Source organism: Crassostrea angulata, chromosome 10 (genome assembly GCF_025612915.1).
Source record: "Crassostrea angulata isolate pt1a10 chromosome 10, ASM2561291v2, whole genome shotgun sequence".
Classification (NCBI taxonomy): domain Eukaryota; kingdom Metazoa; phylum Mollusca; class Bivalvia; order Ostreida; family Ostreidae; genus Magallana; species Magallana angulata.
This window is the reverse complement of record NC_069120.1, coordinates 4,475,331-4,494,398: the sequence shown is the minus strand read 5'-3', so window position 1 is coordinate 4,494,398 and position 19,068 is coordinate 4,475,331. Positions and strand designations below refer to the sequence as shown.

The following is a 19,068-nucleotide window of genomic DNA, read 5'->3' as shown; positions in this document are numbered from 1 at the left end:
ACGCTTTAGAAATTCGAGGAAACTCGAACAGTTTGGCGAATTCTTTCTTTAGAGATAAAATATGGAACATATCGAATATAACCCTTTGCTGTTACATGAATATTGATATAGATTGTTATATGATTTTTAACTCTGTATAGAAAAAAATTCGATGTTCAGTATTCACCAGGGTCAGAAAAATAGGTAATGTTTGTTTACGTTTTTTTGCCAATTTTTTTTTCTGTTTTCATCCTTTATTCCCTTTCTTTTTTAAATTTTGTTTTTACATTTGATTGTCATGTGGTTAAATGAACATTGAAATTGATACGGTATTTAGATTTAAAGAAATAAATATCTTCGGACTGGTATTTTGCATTGTTTTGATCTCATCAAGGGAGCAAGTTTGTCACTGTGTGTCAAGGCAACGAAAGTGAAACTAAAACTATAATAGCTAGTTGATAGAAAGTAAAACTTGATTTTAAATCTTCATTTTTAATATTGTATAATATGGCTTCAATTTTTCAAATTAGGAAAATAGAGAATAGATCTAAAGTTGTCACTTAATCTGCAAGATGTTTCCATAGCTAAATGCTAGTTACTAAAAAGTACTACTGCTTGTCTGCCTCGTAGGGCTTCTATGGAAATGTTCAGCATATGTCAGCACTACACTTGAGAGATGATAGGGGTATTCGGCTGGGGCAGAAGTAATGATGGACAACTGTCTATCGGAGTTTCGGAGGAGACAAGCATTCTCTCCCCTAAGGAAGTGTCTCGCCTCCAGGAGCTGGACATTAAGGAGATCAGCTGTGGAGAGAAGCACACTCTCATTGTCACCAAGGATGGGAAGCTTTACTCGTGTGGCAGTAACGAGTATGGAGAACTGGGTCACAGTAAACCAAGGTCTCGGGCAGGTAAGTAACCCTAATGTTTGATTTAACATGGACATGCAAACAAACAACCCCCTTAACCATCTCTAAAAAAGGAATAATATTGAACATGTTCAACCCCTGCCCCAACAAACTTTTTATGTCAATACCTGTAGTTATGGAATTAATTCTGTAAAGATGTTTATGTTTTAAAGGTGGGTTAGAACTGTAAGACTTTTATAATATGTCTTTCTGTTGGTTGATATAAGGTTTTGGTACCGTATGTCTTTTATTAGAGTCTTTATATTGGTTCTTTGGAAATTTGACTGTTGTTAGATGTATTGACACACACATTTTGAGAGAATGATGTGTAACTTTCTTTTCAAAAGACTAGTGGTAATTCTGTGGCTACAGTCAGTATTGATGTTGTAGAGTTGGTGAGTTCTCTGAGCAGTATGCAGGTCATACAGGCGGCAGGAGGGTCCGAGTTCAGTCTGGTGATTACGACTGCGGGGGAGGTGTTCAGTTGGGGCAGGAACGACAAAGGACAGCTGGGGCGAGGAAAACTATCTAAGGAAGAGGAAAGGAAACCAAAGTATGAACAACATCTAAGAGACTTGAAACTTTAATATATATGCACACATTTGAAAATACCATGAAAAAAAAGTTCGGTCAAATAATTAGATTTAGATAAGAAAGTTTAACATAAACTGTCAATATTTGACTTGTCCACTTAATTGTCTTAGTTTATAATATGTCAAATAACATGGAAATATCTCGTTTACCTTAATGTAAATAATTCCACAAGTTTGATACAGAGAACTAGAATAAGAAAATTCAGAAATTTATATCAGAGAAATGATGGAGTTCTCTAAGTGTGAATATTCCAGTGTTTAATAGTTAAAAAATTCCATTGTGAGAAAAGCAGGCGTAGTTATTATTTCAAAGGTGTGAATACCTAATATGTTTGTGTTAGAAATGATATGTAAAATATATATGGTTAGCTTTCAAATGGGTGTTTAACCTGATAAATTCTTTTACTTTGCTTATTTAGTGAAGATTATCCCAATGTAGAAAATTTCAGTTTAAAAAGTATAGGTATGTACCAATGGTTTTGCAGACTGATGAAGAGCCTTGCTGTGTGTACAGTGGTACAGATAACATGCGGAGCCAATCATTGCCTGGCACTCACCGATGGTATAGAGATATCATATATTATACATGTTATAGACTCTAACAATATATTAACATTGAATATTTAAATTGAATCTGTCAATTCTTTTTTCTTATGTTTATGTATTAAAACTACCCATGTCTTTGGGTCTTCCTCAGATGGTCGTCTGTTTTCTTGGGGTTGTAATAAATACGGCCAGTTAGGACTTGGCTCAGGTCACTCATTCCATGATACTCCCCAGCAAATTGTCTGTCTGCGGGGCATACCTATAGCACAGATTGCTTCGGGGGGTAACCATAGCTTTATACTGACCTGGTCCAGAGCAGTGTTTGGATGGGGCAAAAACAGGTAGGCCGGATTGCATATTCACACCTTATATTTTCATTTGTTTATAATTTCATCTTTTGAACTTGATTACATGAATTAATTTTCGAATAAAAATGTTTTACAGTTTTGGACAGCTTGGTTTAAATGATGAGCATGGTATGTGTTTTTAGTTTTAATTCTTAAATTTCGGTATAATCAGAATATACAGTTCATGTTCATTCAGTGCTGTTTATTTAGCTTGATCTGTTTTTTTTGTTTTGTTTGAAGATAAAAGTCATCCCACTTTATGCAAGTCTCTGAGGAACCAGAAGGTCATGTACATCTCTTGTGGGGAAGACCACACTGTGGCCTTGACCAAGGTCAGATCGTCACCCCTGTATATGTGGGGTCATTAATGACATTGAACTCCTTAATGTAACCAAGAGATTAGAACATGTGGATATCAATGTGTTGTTATTTACAGGAAGGTGGTGTTTTCTCATTTGGGGCAGGGGGTTTTGGGCAGTTGGGACACAACTCCACTCAGAACGAGATCTTACCTAAACGGGTGATGGAGCTGATGGGGAGTGTCATATCTCAGGTCGCATGTGGAAGGTAAAGTATTGTCTATAAGACGGTCAGTTTTTATCCTGTTATATGTCAATCCTTTCTTTATAATACTATCAGTTACTCTCACATATACATGTAGCTTCAGTCTTTCTCTTTTTGATATAATTCTAGATTTTAATATCTTTTCATTACTGAGTTTCAAAAACTATCTTTTTGAATTCTGAGTGATTTTATATCTGCATGTACTTTAGAAAAGACACAAATTAAAAAATCCTTACTCTTTTCTAATCATCAGGCGACACACAGTAGCGTTTTCTCCGTCCAGTGGTAAGATGTATGCATTTGGATCAGGAGGATCCGGACAGCTTGGATTAGGGGATACCTCAGCTCGTAACTCTCCGTTTCCAATCCTGAGTCCAAATTTTCCCAGCACAGGGCGGCGATTGTCTCAAGTCATGGACCATGACGGCTCGTTATACCTGGTCAAGCATCTGTACAGCGGGGGAGATCATTGCCTACTACTGGCCAGGAATGCGGAGGTGAGTCCTACATTTCATAGGAATGCGGAGGTGAGTCCTACATTTCATAGGAATGCGGAGGTGAGTCCTACATTTCATAGGAATGCGGAGGTGAGTCCTACATTTCATGGAACCGGGAGATGATTTATGTAGAGTAATCTCTCTACTTATTTTATTGATCAAAGTGTTCTACCACGAAAAAATACTTACCTATTTATCTTTTAGTCTAAATTTGAGATACCAGTATCTAGTTCTTATATTCCAAATAGGAAATATAAACTGACGTTTAATTCTAAGGGTTGTGATTCAGACTTATCTTGGTATTTTTATGAACGAATAGCAATATGCTTTCTATATTTGTTTTATGATTTATTCATCATAGATGGGTGGAGAGCCAGATGATTTCAGGGAGGTTGACCCCAGTACCCAGATAACAATCCTGACCGCTGAGAAATGTGAAAAGATCAAATCTCTACAGCCGGATGTCATCACACCATCAGAACTCGTCGAGTAAGGACACTTTATTAAGACACAAGATAGGAGAACATAGATATATTGTTAGGTCAAGAGTAACATAATTTAGGGCTCCTATAACCCTATCAATTTGATTTGGAATTCTTCAGACATTTAAGCAAGAAATTGTGAAGTATCTGAAATAAATGAGTTGGTAGGTAATATTACCTACATGTAATTTTCATATTACAAGTCTTAGATATTAACTGTAACAAAGTCGTGACCTGAATACGGTGTGGTTTCTCCTGAATAAAACAATGCATGCAACTGTCACACAACTGTCACACGTCCCTTTAAGGGTATGTTTACTGGAACATGTACATATACTGCATGTTCAAGGATCATTTAGGTATTTAATTAATGTCCATATTCCACTTCTTTTTCAGTGATGTTTTGAAAATATTTTCAAGTTCTGCATGTTTGAATGCATCATTTTTACTGAAGTAAGTACATGTTTATTGATGTTCTAGTGCTTGTGTATATGAGCATTGTATTTGTGTAATGTTAACTCAAATGCTACAGTCCCATACATCTAAATGTACATGTATATTAGATTTTGGTATTGTATTTAGAAATGATGAACATTTCGGCTGTAGCAGTAAGAATAATGGCTTAGACATGGACAATGTCAGGAAGCTGATGAACCGAATCGCTGACGCTAAAAATGTGAACATCATTCAGCAGGTAATGTAGAAGCTCAGCTGAGTGAACTCTTTGTTATTGGTATAAGTGTGGTGACTGACTGACTGGATGTGGTGCTTGTAGATAACAGAGAGCATTGAGAACCGCCTGTTGAGGTCTCTCCCTCCCTCACCCCCCGACGTGGAGGCTCTCAGAGTCTACCTCATTCTGCCAGAATTCCATTTGTTATACGAACCCAAATTCTTCTCAACTCTGATTGGTCCATTTGGGAAGTCTATAGTAGGATTAGAAAAGGCAGCATCAAGAGTGCTAGGTAAGTATCACAGATTTCTTTATTTATTGGACTGTTTTAAATAAATAAACATTTACATAAATTCATTTTTTTAAACAGATATATGGTGGGGATCTCTAAAGCCAAGGTTTTTTAAAAGGATTTTAGGGGTAAGTATCCCTCTAATATTAATTTGATAACTGTTGTGTTTTGACACCCACTCTCTCATCAAATTATTTGTTTTTCCAAATTCAAATTCAGTCAGATGTCTTTTGAAGTACTGTACATACTGTGAATAATTATTCCTTCAGATCTTCAAACAGACAGCATTATTAATTCTTCGTCTGCCAAATCTCCCTGCCACTAGCAATATGGAAGTAAGTGTTTCAAAGAAGTTTACATGCATTCATCGTAAATTTATTATAATAAAAGTAACAGTACTCTTGCACCATCTGTAATATGATAATTACTTTTGCAAGAGTTTGATAAAAATTTTACAAATCAATACTACATGTAGTACCATTGACTTCTTGTTTGTGGAAATGTACGCAATGAATTATTTCAATAAACTGTTATGTGTGGTGGATCTATTTCTACAGAGGATTTTCATTCCCTATCTCTTTTATCTATGTATAAGTAATACATGTAGTAAATATTATGTACAATGTATGTAAAAGATGGCTGTTAACCTCTGTGCAGTAATCAAGTAGTATATTTTCAAAAAGCATGTAGGTATTAACTATTAATAATTGTGAAATTGCAGGTGATGATTCGTTTTGAAAGTTTGAAGGCTTCATTAGAGGTTCTGAAAAAATTAAACAATGTCAATGACTATAATGGTCAAATAATTCCTTATGACAACTTCTACATACCAGAGGTTACAGATATTGTTGACATTAGAAAAGATTACGTCAACTGGGTTCACAGGGGGAAAACTCTACCATCGGTAAGTCTAAACGATGATTGAGATACCGGTAGTTCATCATAATCCCTGAACAATTTATAAAAAATCTTAGAGCTTATTGGATAAATATTCAAATTTTTACATGAATTATCTTAATCTTTTGTTTTTATGTGAACTGAATTGAAAATACTTTAAAGCAATGAGTTCTTTCTTGTACATGTAGCATTCTATGCTGTGTTTGACATTGTAATTGGTTTTAAATTCTTGGTAGCAATAAGTTCTTTATTGTAGCATTCTATGCTGCGTTTGACATTGTAATTGGTTTTATTTATAGCCCCAGCTGCATTTCTGTGATTATCCATTTATATTTGATGCGTCTGCTAAAAGTGTTCTTCTACAGACAGATGCCTGCATGCAAATGCAGGTAACCTAAATATGATTAATTGATAAAACATCTTTTTCTTTTTAATCATACAGATATTGATTTATTGCATTGGATTAACCCATGTGTCTCTTGTAGTCTGCATACGAAGAAGTTCAGAGACGAAATTTCCAGAATCTGTTTCTTCCTATTGATCCAATAAACCCCATGTTGATATTACACGTGACGCGACATAACATTGTAACGGATACGCTTCAACAACTGTCTCGTCAAGGACCAGCTGATCTCAAGAAACCACTCAAGGTCAAAATATTTACTGTGATATAGAAAAAAGCAGCAATCCAAAACTTGCATTTATATGCATATAATTGGCTATAACATTTGTTTTCCTTACTTACAGGTGATATTTGTTAATGAGGAGGCCATCGATGAAGGTGGAGTCAGAAAGGTGGGTTATTGCTTGAAGGGGTTGTATGTTTTGATTGAAGGTTTTTCATGCTGGTATTTAATGAATTTTCTTCAAAGTAAAATTATTGCAATTTCAAGATTACTGGTATCTTTAAAGAAAGAATCTACTGTAAACCAACTTTCATTTGCATACAAGAAATTTTCGTGAGGTTTGTGAAAGCTTCATTGTTGGGAATATTTCTCGCGGCGGACCAGTATTTGCCATATAGTTGAGATAAAAAACAGGTATGGATAAGGCTTGGTCACAAAAATTGGTCTGCATGAACCAGTTTATCCCAGGTAAATCACAAAATAAAGTTGTTGTGAATAATAGTTGGTTCACAGTCTACATCAACATAATACTACAGCTGGACATAATGACCAATTTATACATCTGTTTTCTTTGTCTTTTATTTAGGAGTTCTTTCTGCTATTGATGAAAGAAATACTTGATCCCAAATATGGAATGTTTAAATTCTTTGAGGAATCAAGACTGCAATGGTTCAACCCTAACGTAAGACTTTACTGAATAAGCCTGACCTCTAGTTGTAAGGCCAGAATGTTCAATGGCACTTTGCTAAGCTTCTTGCTAAATAGTTTTATACTAATGATACACTGCAAATGATATATAAACTGATAAACAGTGAAAGTCTAATACCCTGATACATGTATCATATAGATTTTTTTTTCTCTAAAGCAAAATAGTGTTCTAAATTGAATACCCAGATAATACTAGTATTGAGTTTTGTCTTGGCGTAGATTTGCATGTAATATACCCTTGTCAAACAGAAATATGCAATGTTTTTATTATCTATGTTGATATAATATAACTTTTAACTTATGATACTCTTTTGAACTGTGTTTTTACACTTGCTGAACTTATGGTTTTATATTGATCATTTTTCAGTCTTTTGAGGACAAACAAATGTTTCATCTGATTGGTGCTGTTTGTGGACTGGCAATATATAACTCCACCATTATTGGTCTCAGCTTTCCCCTGGCGCTGTACAAAAAACTGCTCAATAGGTAGGTTTGTGAAATAGTGACTCACTAAATGTGGCAAGATTTGGCTAAGCTAGGGTGTTATAACTTATGCTTTTGCAAGTCGAAATACTAGTTTCCTAGCTGAGCTGAATCTTTGCAAGATTAGTAATAGTGCACATACAGAGCTGCATTTATTGATGCATCCTATTGTTGTGTGGGTGTTTTATGATATGGAACTCGTGTTTATTCACAGAAAAACAACATTAGAAGACTTGATGGAGTTGATGCCTTCAGTTGGCAGGTGAGTTTTACAGTGGATATACATTTTAGAATTAATAGTCCAAAGTACATGTACACATTTCATCACAGGTTTTTGTCAATTCATCTTTAGATGTTCACAAGCTCTCCTGCTATGTTTAGACATGAATAATGTATCATAAAGTGGTGAAACAGCAGAGATTGTAGGTGATAATTGGTGGTTAGGTCATACACTTGCATGTGGTTACCAATCGCAATAACCAGAATTAAGAAACTTAAAATATATCATATACATGTATCTCTGTATTTTACTCACTTGTATATTTGTGTACCGGTACATGACACTGTTCTCTGGTATTTGTTCTTTTATAGAGGTATGCATGACCTCTTAGATTATGAAGGAGATGATGTAGAAGATGTGTTCTGCTTAACTTTTGAGGTAAGTTCAAACAAGTCTGGGTACACAAGATAAAACAATTACAACTACCGTATACTTTATGCAGTGCTGAACCAGGATTTTCCCCTTTGTGTTTATAGATTACAGTAGAGAGTTTTGGAGAAGTTCAACATAAACCTCTTGTAGAGGGTGGATCGGATAGGCCGGTAACCAAAGATAACAGGTACGTACCAGGAACCCACACTTGTCAAATTACTTGGAATATCCACTCACAGGGCTACGTCATTGCATATTTCTACATCATTTTCTCTGTTTAACGTCATTGCATATTTCTACATCATTTTCTCTTTTGAACATTTTGCAGACAGGAGTACATAGATGCCTATGTAGACTATTTATTCAACAAATCAGTGGAGGACCATTTCAGTGCTTTTAGCGACGGCTTCCACAAAGTTTGTGGGGGAAAAGTTCTGGTGAGTGCTTGGCAGCTTGTGTAAAGTATCTGTATGTTTTTCACATGTAGTTAAGCTTATAGGTAAATTTTTAAATATTTGTTAATTTTTTATAGGAACTTTTCCATCCACAAGAACTACAGGCCATGGTAATAGGAAATGAAAACTATGATTTCCATGAATTTGAAAAGGTGAGATTTTTTTTTAAAGTTCAGGGGCTTTGTTGCCTTGCTCCTTTTACTCCGTATTACTCACTTTTAAATTTACTTAATAGAACCTATTACCAAGTCAGAGAGAGAGCTATGAAGATATTTCTTCAATAATCAAAACCTGATCTTGTGTACATGTATTTTTACCACTATGCAGGTCATAATATGAAGAAGAAATGCTCAAGAAACTATGGTTTGATTTTATACATGTACATATACAGGGTATATGAGATGAAAATGAAATGTTGATATTGCCTTTTCATTGATTTCGATGATAAAGTATTTTAAATCAGTTTTTTTTTTTCAAATATTCACATTTTACCCTGTTTGATTTCTTTGGACAGAACACGGAATACAAGGGAGAGTACTACCGACAACATCCCACGATCCGACTCTTCTGGGAGGTGTTCCACGAGCTGACCATTCAGCTCAAAAAGAAGTTCTTATGTAAGTGTTGTAGGAAAGAAAGAATAAAAAAAAATCAATGTCAGTAATAACTTTGTTTTGACATGTGAATTAATCCCTGGACACTGCCTGCATCTCCAGTCAGACGCTCTACCGGTCAGATGCTCTACATCTGAGCTACAATTTCAGTGATATCCTCAAACATGAGTCAGAAGGACTTCTCAAAATTCGGAACCATTTAAATTCCTATTCCTGTAAACTGTTTAACATTGTTCTTTATCCCTGATAAATGCACAGCCTGCATTTACTTTTGAGAGAGATCGATCATGTGTGAACTTTATACATTATAAGGCACTGAGTCTGTTCACAAATATTGTGCTCCTCAGTAGATTCTTATAATGGAAGATATTTGAAAATGTAAATAAAAAGGGTTGAAATCTATGGCATGCATGATGGGGCAAAAAGATGGGTTATAAATAAATCCTGTTAACAGTAGGAATCTATTCCATGAGTAAGAATTCTATAGTTTGATTTTAAAAAAATATGTTTGCAGTATTTTTGACTGGGAGTGACCGGATTCCAATCCTGGGAATGAAGGCGGTGAAGATGATCATCCAGCCCACCCACGGTGGGAACAGCTACCTCCCCGTCGCCCACACATGTTTTAATCTGTTAGACCTCCCCAAGTACCAGGACTATCGGACCATGAAAGAGAAGCTCTGTATGGCCATAGAACAGACCGAGGGATTCGGGATTGTGTAATCATGGGATCTCAAAACTTGTTGATGAAGAACAGAATTTTTTGGGGTCGTGCAAGAAACAGTTTATTCCCTTGAATGTTTTTAAAGGACACTATTTAAAACATTTGAATTGTTTTTAATGACTATTTTTGAATGAATAATCAGGTCCTGTTTGTTGGATGACAAATTGTTATTTCATAAAAACTGCCCATCTGAATTGATACTGCAGTTCAGATAAATCTGCTGATGAAGAGGAGAGATGCCCCCTGATATACGTGCTTACCGTTAGTTTTCAGGATTGTTAGGTTAAGATATATAAACAGATTTCTAGCAAACTTGATCTCTAATACAGGTTGTTTTGTTTTCTGTGATTAATTTTTAAAGATTTTACACTGTTTGCCTCCTCAACCAATATCATGTGTCATTGAATGATACTTCTAAAACTTTTGTTTGTACTGGTACCTCAAGACTCTGATTTCTCTCATGTTCTCAAAATTACATGTAAAATACCTATGGTTGTAAAAATGTAAGAAAATATGAACTCCAGTTCTCCTCGATACAAATATAAACACCTTTTCACAGTTTTACAGTATGTATTAACAAGGTTACAAATGTTTACATGGAAACAAATACTGTTGTGACAAGACTGTAGCTGCACATATTCTGCTATGTAAGCTTACATATGTATTAACATGTTTACACTGGTACAAATACTGTACAAATCATACCCTGTAAGTTACAAGGCATTAAATGTGGTTTGGAGGTTTTGTACAAGCTTCACCTCAATTTTTTTCTTGTACTTAAACAAACCCTCACTGCTTTTTCCAAAAAAAGATCTAATTTCTGAGTGATTTATTTTTTTAATTTAAGTGTAAATGGTATTAAGAAGCATCACAATACTTTAATGCAGAATGGATTTTTGAAAGCTGCTAATAATTTGACTGTGATGCTATGCTGTAAAGGTCATTTAATATTTAAGGTTGTACTGTACCCTCTTATGTGTATCAGAACTTACAGAAAGCAGTTATTGAGGTATATAGTAATGAATAAGGAAAGTGAAAATTGCAATACATGATTTTGATGTTTATTATTTTGTTACTTGCCTTTACCCCCCCCCCCCCCCCCCCATTTCCGTAGCAATTTTCTCTACCCATGGCACTGTAACAAAGTAACAATTTGAGAAAACATATCAATCAAACAACATTTTATGAATGAATTACATGCATGTATTGTGGTTACTGGTACCAGCGTATGAAATATAAAGATGAAGACTTGAGTTTGTTATCATAGGCACCAAAACTAAAGTTAAGATTTACTTTCAACCAATGATTTAATTAAATGTTTCTTCTGTAACTTCCAATAGTAAAAAGAATCTAATATTATGCTTGAACCTGCCTCCTGTTAGCTCAATTGAGCTGAAAGTTCAAGTGAGCTTCTCTGATCATTGTTTATCGGGCAGCCATCTATTTGTCCGTCTGTTTTCTGTCTGTAAACTTTTCACATTTTTGACTTCTACTCTAGAACTGCTTGTTTAATTTCAACTAAACTTGGCACAAAGCATCATTGGGTAAAGCCATTGTTAAGAACACAACAGTTACTGGTGAGTGCTTTGTATTTTATGCTATAATGCCAAATAGACTAATGTACAAGTAATGATGAAGGATAGAAAGTGAGATGATCATGCTAAATCATAAAATACACAATGCATAACAGAAATAATTGAAAAAAGAGATGTATTTTATTGTTGATTTGAATTTTATCTTGTGCATAATAAATTTCCAAAGAATAATGAACTTGTGAAATTATTTACCTTTATTTAAAGTGGGAAATTCAGGCTTCTTTAAAAATCCTCTTTTAAAGAACAATTACAAATGCTACAAGTTGACTTGTTGAATTGTTATAATGAAAGTTGTGATGTTGGTATGTAAATTCATTGAAATCTAAAAAAAAAAAAAAAAAAAAAAATATATATATATATATATATATACACACACACACACACACACACACACACACACACACACACTTCATTATCTCAAACTTACGAAAGTCCTTTGAAATCATTTTCGTAGGTAATTTTTTTTTCGTGTATAAACACGAAACTAATTTAGGCAATAAATGCGCGAGTTTCGCGTTATATTGCGAAAGTTTCGCTTTTGATCGCGAAAGTTTCATGTAAATTCGCAGAAGTAACACGTTTATTAGCGAAAGTAACACATCGCGAAATTCGCGAAAACATTTTTTTTACCTACGAAAATTAGCTCAATTGGCTCTCGTACAAACTAGATAGGACTTTAAAAAACTTAGAAGTATTTGAGTATTTGGGATATCGAGGGCAAAATACCTATATAATAAGTGGTTGGGACTAACAAATCACTGATTCTCATTCTATTCGCGATATCAGTGTTCGAGATATAGAAGTTCAACTGTAATACTAATGATGTTCTTTTATGGGAAAACTCAGGCCCTAGACTTTCGGACCAATACAATGTATATAATGGGCCCTATGGGAGGAAAGCAAACTCCTGAATCAGTATAAGAAATTACAGGTACATGTTACAGGAAAACTTCTATAATTTTTCTTAATATCAAACAAACTACAACTTGTAATGTTACTATAATTAAACTTCCTAATGAAACTATTGCAGATTAATATTTGTTGAAATCTGACCTACATGTAATCAATAATGGGACCTAGAAAAATTAGGGTGTTGAATTTAAAAAAAAAGGAAAAGAAGGCTTTTTTTCTATAATCACATATATATCATATAGAAGTACGAAAGACGAATAGTGCCACACAAAAAATATTTCATCTCGTAATTACGAGAAAAGATCTCGTTATTACGATTTAATTATCTCGTTCTTACGAGAAAAGATCTGCCCTATTCGTCTTTCGTATATAAGCAGGCTAGAGTAAATCATTTTGAATTTTGTCATATGTAGCCTAAGCCATTCTCTCCAGGGACGTCCCTATCTGTTATTTACAAACGAATAGGGCCACTTAAAAAAATATTTTTTTCTCGTAATTACGAGAAAAAATCTCGTTATTACGAGTTAATTATCTCGTTATAACGAGTTAATTATCTCGTAATTACGAGAAAAGATCTCGTAATTACGAGAAAAGATCTCGTAATTACGAGAAAAGATCTCGTTATTACGAGTTAATTATCTCGTTATTAAGAGTTAATTATCTCGTTATTACGAGTTAATTATCTCGTTATTACAAGAAAAGATCTCGTTATTACGAGTTAATTATCTCATTATTACGAGAAAAGATCTCGTTATTACGAGTTAATTATCTCGTTATTACGAAATAATTTTCTCGTAATTACGAGAAAAGATCTCGTTATTACGAGTTAATTATCTCGTTATTACGAGAAAAGATCTATTTAAAATGGCGCGTTTTATTATTCTATTCTTTTTATGTAAAGTGTATGAACTACTGCAATGTCTATTAATATACACATACTTATAGCATAATCATTGTTTAAAAGCGTACGCATAAATAGATATTAAATCGGACTAAGCAGTTTTAAAGAAATTTCAGAAGAAGTAGCAATGCAGATTGATTAATAAATTCATTGAACTATATATCAATAATTAAAAAGGATACGTGTAATTTGTTTTCAGACTCCAAAATGTTAATATATATATTATAGAGACATAAATCTTGAACATGTCTCTGGTTATCCGAATGGCACTGGTAACGTTACTGCTCTTAGACTGCGCCGTGCGAAACTGTGATAAATGCATTGTGAAGTAAAAATTTTTAAATCTTAATGAGAGGCTTATGCAATATCGTAAATCATTTTTTGAAAACCAAGGCATTCACGAACGTTAACAGATTAGAGAAACACATCTAAACGAATATTTGACGAACAACTTAATGAAAACGTGTGATGCTGCTGGTTGGTGGGCGGAGTGAATTACGTATTTACAAAATATTTCCGCGTGTTTGTCCAGTGTCCACCTGTCAAAGCATGTGACATTCGTGTACTGGTGATATTGAGGAGATGTAACGGAGAATTGTAGTGATGAGACAACGGGAAACGTAAAAATGAGTGAAGAAATTTACAACCAACTTCTAAACACCGAGTCCAGTTAAACACAGACTCAGAACCATGTTAATGTCAAAACTTGCACTGGTACTGCTCTTGGTTTACCATGTAAACTGTGCCATGCGAAGCTGTGGTGAACTTGTTGTAAAACACGGTTTGAAAACACAAGTTGTGTATCCAAACATCGGTGAAGAGGGAAACCTTGAAGCTATATTTGGTAAGGATAATATTTAAATTGATTCAACAGTTCTGTAAATTAGTTAAACTGAAAGTAGATTATAATGACATTAAATTTCATAAATATTGCAGATGAGAAGTTTAAGGTTGATGTATCAAACACGGGACCAGCAGTGATTGGGTCACAGATTGATTTCCTGGCTGAGTTGTCGACAGATGTCATTGTGACAGACAAGAAGCGCTTTCTGTACCACTGGATGAACGACGCCGACAACAATGAGCGTCTGGAAGCAACCAACAACTACAAGAGCAACATTTCTTCCTACATATTTGATTCAGACCTCATACTGCCCAATAAATACAAAATGAAAGTGTGTGTCTACAAAAGGCACAAGGAGTTTTATGTGAAGGTTGCAGAGAACTATACACTGTTTGAATTAACAGGTAGATTATATTTATGACCAACTTGCAAAATGGTACTGGATAATCCATGACTGCAAAACTGTAGTTTTCTGGGGTTAATGGGGACCTGTCAACCCAAATATTTGCAAAGACTGACAATTCTTAATTTTTGAACTTGTTAAATGCTTTATTGATGTTAAACTTTTTATTTTTATTTTCAGCCTCCCTAAACGGAATAGCCCACCTTTATCAAAATCTCACCTATAATAAAACACAATCTAGTGTATTCTGCACAGACAGAACAATGCAATACAGTGTTAACTTAACAGACAAGTTTCCTACTGCACCAACATTCTGGTTTAAATGGTTCATTGATGGACGGCATATTGAAACAGAAGAAAACAGGAACTTCTTCGAGTTTGTTCACAACAAAACTGGATTATGTACACTCACCGTTGAGGTTACCATGGATTCTTTTGGAAAGCACAAAACCTTAAAAAGAAGCTGGCTTAAACACATTTATTTTGAAGGTGATTACATTTTCATTTTCCTTTATCTCACATGAGCAGAATGTGTATTGGTAATTGAGGATTTCTTATCAAAATTTCTTACTAAATTAAAATTATCATGATTTTATCCAATCATTTACATATATATTGTCATTATTATGCAACACATTCAGTATCAACTTTCATACATGCATGCATGATAAAAATTAAAACAAACCGTCCCTTATTGTCCTTCAAATGTTGATATTACACAGTTTTGCACTCCTTGTTTACATTGGTTAGATAGTAGATCATTCCTTGAATAGCATGTGTAAAGGGAAATGATAACATTGTTTTCAAATATCTGTAATATCTTCATTGTTTATTTTTTTTACAGGTATTTTCAAAAACACTTTCCTGTAATCAAATGAAAAATGATTTTGCAACTTACTTTTGAAAAAAAAAATTTCAGTCCTTGTTTTATTATTGAAAAAGTGTATAAAAAATGTTAATTTATTTTAATTTAGTGTGCATAAGGCAATCTTTAGTAACACCAGTACAAAAAGAGCAATTAATGTTGATGTTTATCAACTTGGATTTGTGTTGTACCCAGTAGTTGCAATTCAGATAACACACTAACCCCATGACCTGCATGCCTCTGTGTATTATAAAATGATTGTACGTCACACAAAGTATCAACCTTTGTACATCGCTAAGTAAACACCGACATCACAGAACAGTTACCGTGTAACTCACAGCTTTATACTTATATTGACCAGAAATGAGTGAAGCCTTCAAGTCAACCTTGTCTCTGATACAGGTCGCACCTGGTACAGGTGGGGAGAATGGAGTTAGTTACCTGGCTGGACCTGTGCCATCACTGCAGATGTTGAAAGCAGATTAGCATTTTATTTACATATTGCCTTGACTTGGGGTTAATTAAATGTTACTGACTGATATGATACATGTAATAGTATCTTATATTACACATCCTCGGAAACCCACGGTCAGTCTTGCTTCTCTTACTAGACAAGTACTTTGAAGGAAGAGGAAACTTAACATTCCTGCCAATCCCTCTATTGCATAAGCAAATGTTACATGTATAGATAGAAATCAAAAGAGATTAATGTGTACTAAAATTAGATTGAAATGGGGTATTTCCTTTTATTTTACAGAAGAGATTCAGACCGTTGAGATCATGTCTGCCTCTGAGATGGTCACAAATAAACCATTTACCCTCAATGTCACTTATGATGGAAGGTGAGAGTCACAGTTCCAATACATAACAAATATAGCACCATTGCATAAAAATTATCTTCTTCTATTTCCATCCTATCCAAGAGTAATACCTTATATTAAAAATATATTCATATTTGTGTAAATTGACCATATTAGATGTTTGTTTAAATCTCCTTGTCTTACAATTGTCTGCAGTGATGTGACCGTGTGTTGGAGGATTGTGGATCTCAACAACAACAGTGTAGTCAACAGGTCATGTGACCAGCCCCTGTCAGGAGGGTGGTTCCTGACCCCGGAGATTTCCCTGTCTCAGGGCCAGTATATTGTCCAGGTCAATGTGACCAATGATGTGAGTGCTGTGAGCGGACAGAGTCGGGTGCTGTCTGTATATAATGGTGGAGGTAAGTGACCGGCCAGGATCAGTTATCAGTGGAGGAGAAAGTACAGTACAACACAGTTACAGCAAACACGCTCAAAACAAAATGATTGAAGCAAAGTCATTTTTATTATCTTTAATAATTGCATTATAAGTTTATATAAAGTTACAGTACTAACCAAAGAAAATAGCTCCTCCCTTGGGCTTTGCAATTACTGTGTTTTACTCTAGATTTGTCTTTACTGAAAAGCTAGTTTAGATACAAGATGATGTTCCTTTTGGAATGAGTAGACCTCCTTAGTAACATTTTTTGATTTTCTTGCATTTTTTAAGGAGCATCAGAGACTTTGTCCACGTTAGTGGTGCCTGTGGTTTTCAGCATGCTGGGCCTGGTTGTGGTGGTGGCTGGCGCCGCGTACGTAGTGCGACTCCGCAAGAAATCAAACGTGGAGGTTGCGAACTTTGACTTCCATCCTGATATGGATTCCTCGGGGTCACAGATCTTTAGTAGGTTCAGGAGGGGCTTGAGCAGTTTTTTTCAGCGCAATGAGTACATAAGGAGACACAGACTTGCCAAATATCAAAGAACATCCGCAAAATCATACGGGGCAGTCGAAGAATTGTGATGACTTGAGTCCTTTTTGTCTTGTTAAAGGGAAAAGAGAAAACATGTGGTGCTCATAGTATTAGTTCAATACTTGATTTAGGTGTTGATTATCTGGTGTATGAATTGATACAAACAGTGATACAAGGTACATAAGTTAATTTGATATTAGAATGTGTTGTGAGTGATGCAATGCCTGTGAACTGTTCAATGCAATCATATACTTGTAACTTTATCTAAGGTGAAACAAATCTACTGAGATTTTATTTACCATAAATGTAAATATTGATTTGGTATTATTCAAATTATTAATTTCAATTTTATTCCAATCATTTATAATTTACATACTTATGAGAACCATTGGTTCATGTTGGGCCCAGATCAAAATGCTGTTCTCTTTTATTTTGCCCAATTTTTAAAAAGATTTAATGAGTTTTTACACAGTGTGAATTGCAGTGGTTGCAGTATTGTTTTTTTTATAGATGAAAAAAAAAACCAAAATAATATCAGTACATGTTCTGATGTGGTATATAGTAATTTGATTAACAACATACACATCTCATGTGCCATGTACATGTATAGGCTTTGTTTGTGTTATTAGCCATGATCATTTCACCAATTCTCTGTTCAACAACACAACCAAATACATTGTATGTCCAGGCAATGATATCATGAAGCATTTTTGAAATTTTCCAAATTTCAATCATTCATAAAATGATAATGTATCCAAAAATTATGGCACGCTGATAATTTGTAACTAGAAACATTATATAGAGAGACAGTTTAAAGCATTTCATTTTTTTATTTATTCAACCATAAGTCAATAGGAGTGTGTACAAATTTTGACTCATGATCCTGGGGTGAATTTCTGTCTTTACACCAAATTCATCTTGCCTTGTGACATGCATTTCATTGTCTTGGTGAGTCAAGGTAATGCCTTAATTTGATAGGTTATCGATACTTTACTTTCCTGTTGTCTAGATGTGGTCTCAATTTGTCAAAGTCACAGGTCAAGGTTAGTCAATCTATGATGCATTGACCATTGTCTAAATCTCTTCAATGTAGCAAATTTAAATATACATATATTTTGTTGTAATTAAACATGCACATGTCATATGTAAATTTATTGACATACATTTGTGTGTGTTTATGGGAAATCCTATCAACTTTTATTTATAGTTTAATATGTAAGTGTACTTTTACATGTATTTGTTTAACCTGTTATATTGTTGAAAAGTGAACTGTACTCCTGTGATAAATCAAACTGTCATTGATTTTAAAACTTATAAAATAAGACAAATATCGTCTTTTTAAATTTTTAGCCGGGCTCTGCTGAAAGCAGAGTCCTGGCTGTAGGCAGGCAATTCGTCAATGTTACTATAAATAGCACAGCTTCAAAAGTAAACAAAAAACCAAACAGCGTCAAAGTAAAAGCTTCCGCTATACCAAATAGTTACACAAAGAGTCACGTTTTGTTTCTTTTTTTAATTTCTCGAGAATTGTATATCTTTTTTAGTTTTCTTATTAATTACGTGTTTTAAAAACAAGACTATGCATATTGGACACATACAATGCGCATGAATTTCCATGAACTACTTTGCGGCGCTTTGAAGAAATGGGGATTGAATATATAACGCTTGTTGCAAAATTCAAGGCAGCAACTGTTGAACTTTTTTCTACTAGAAAGACATATTTTTGTTTATAGCC

At 34.4% G+C, this 19,068-nt stretch overlaps 2 protein-coding genes across 3 annotated transcripts; both read left to right on the top strand.

The window, feature by feature from the left end:
• LOC128166735 (probable E3 ubiquitin-protein ligase HERC4) lies at window positions 1-11,806 on the top strand. Of its 2 annotated transcripts, none has more exons than XM_052832068.1 (28): window positions 1-183; window positions 610-890; window positions 1,278-1,440; window positions 1,966-2,042; window positions 2,178-2,367; window positions 2,471-2,502; window positions 2,614-2,705; window positions 2,810-2,940; window positions 3,191-3,434; window positions 3,796-3,923; window positions 4,313-4,369; window positions 4,499-4,610; window positions 4,692-4,881; window positions 4,960-5,009; window positions 5,151-5,216; window positions 5,603-5,785; window positions 6,078-6,167; window positions 6,264-6,428; window positions 6,526-6,573; window positions 6,991-7,086; window positions 7,480-7,598; window positions 7,810-7,857; window positions 8,187-8,253; window positions 8,352-8,434; window positions 8,576-8,684; window positions 8,780-8,854; window positions 9,217-9,319; window positions 9,831-11,806. In XM_052832068.1, exons 2-28 carry the CDS (start codon window positions 656-658, stop codon window positions 10,037-10,039), a joined length of 3,162 nt encoding a protein of 1,053 aa, XP_052688028.1. In that variant the 5' UTR covers window positions 1-183; window positions 610-655; the 3' UTR covers window positions 10,040-11,806. The 2 variants fall into 2 exon arrangements, with proteins under 2 accessions (XP_052688028.1, XP_052688027.1); XM_052832067.1 differs by having other exon boundaries at window positions 510-890.
• A 2,080-nt stretch (window positions 11,807-13,886) lies between these two features.
• LOC128167660 (uncharacterized) lies at window positions 13,887-18,663 on the top strand. The gene is made up of 6 exons (XM_052833505.1): window positions 13,887-14,292; window positions 14,385-14,696; window positions 14,876-15,184; window positions 16,318-16,402; window positions 16,577-16,782; window positions 17,091-18,663. The coding sequence occupies exons 1-6, from the start codon at window positions 14,139-14,141 to the stop codon at window positions 17,381-17,383; spliced, it is 1,359 nt and encodes a 452-aa protein (XP_052689465.1). The 5' UTR covers window positions 13,887-14,138; the 3' UTR covers window positions 17,384-18,663.
• Window positions 18,664-19,068: the final 405 nt, after the last annotated feature.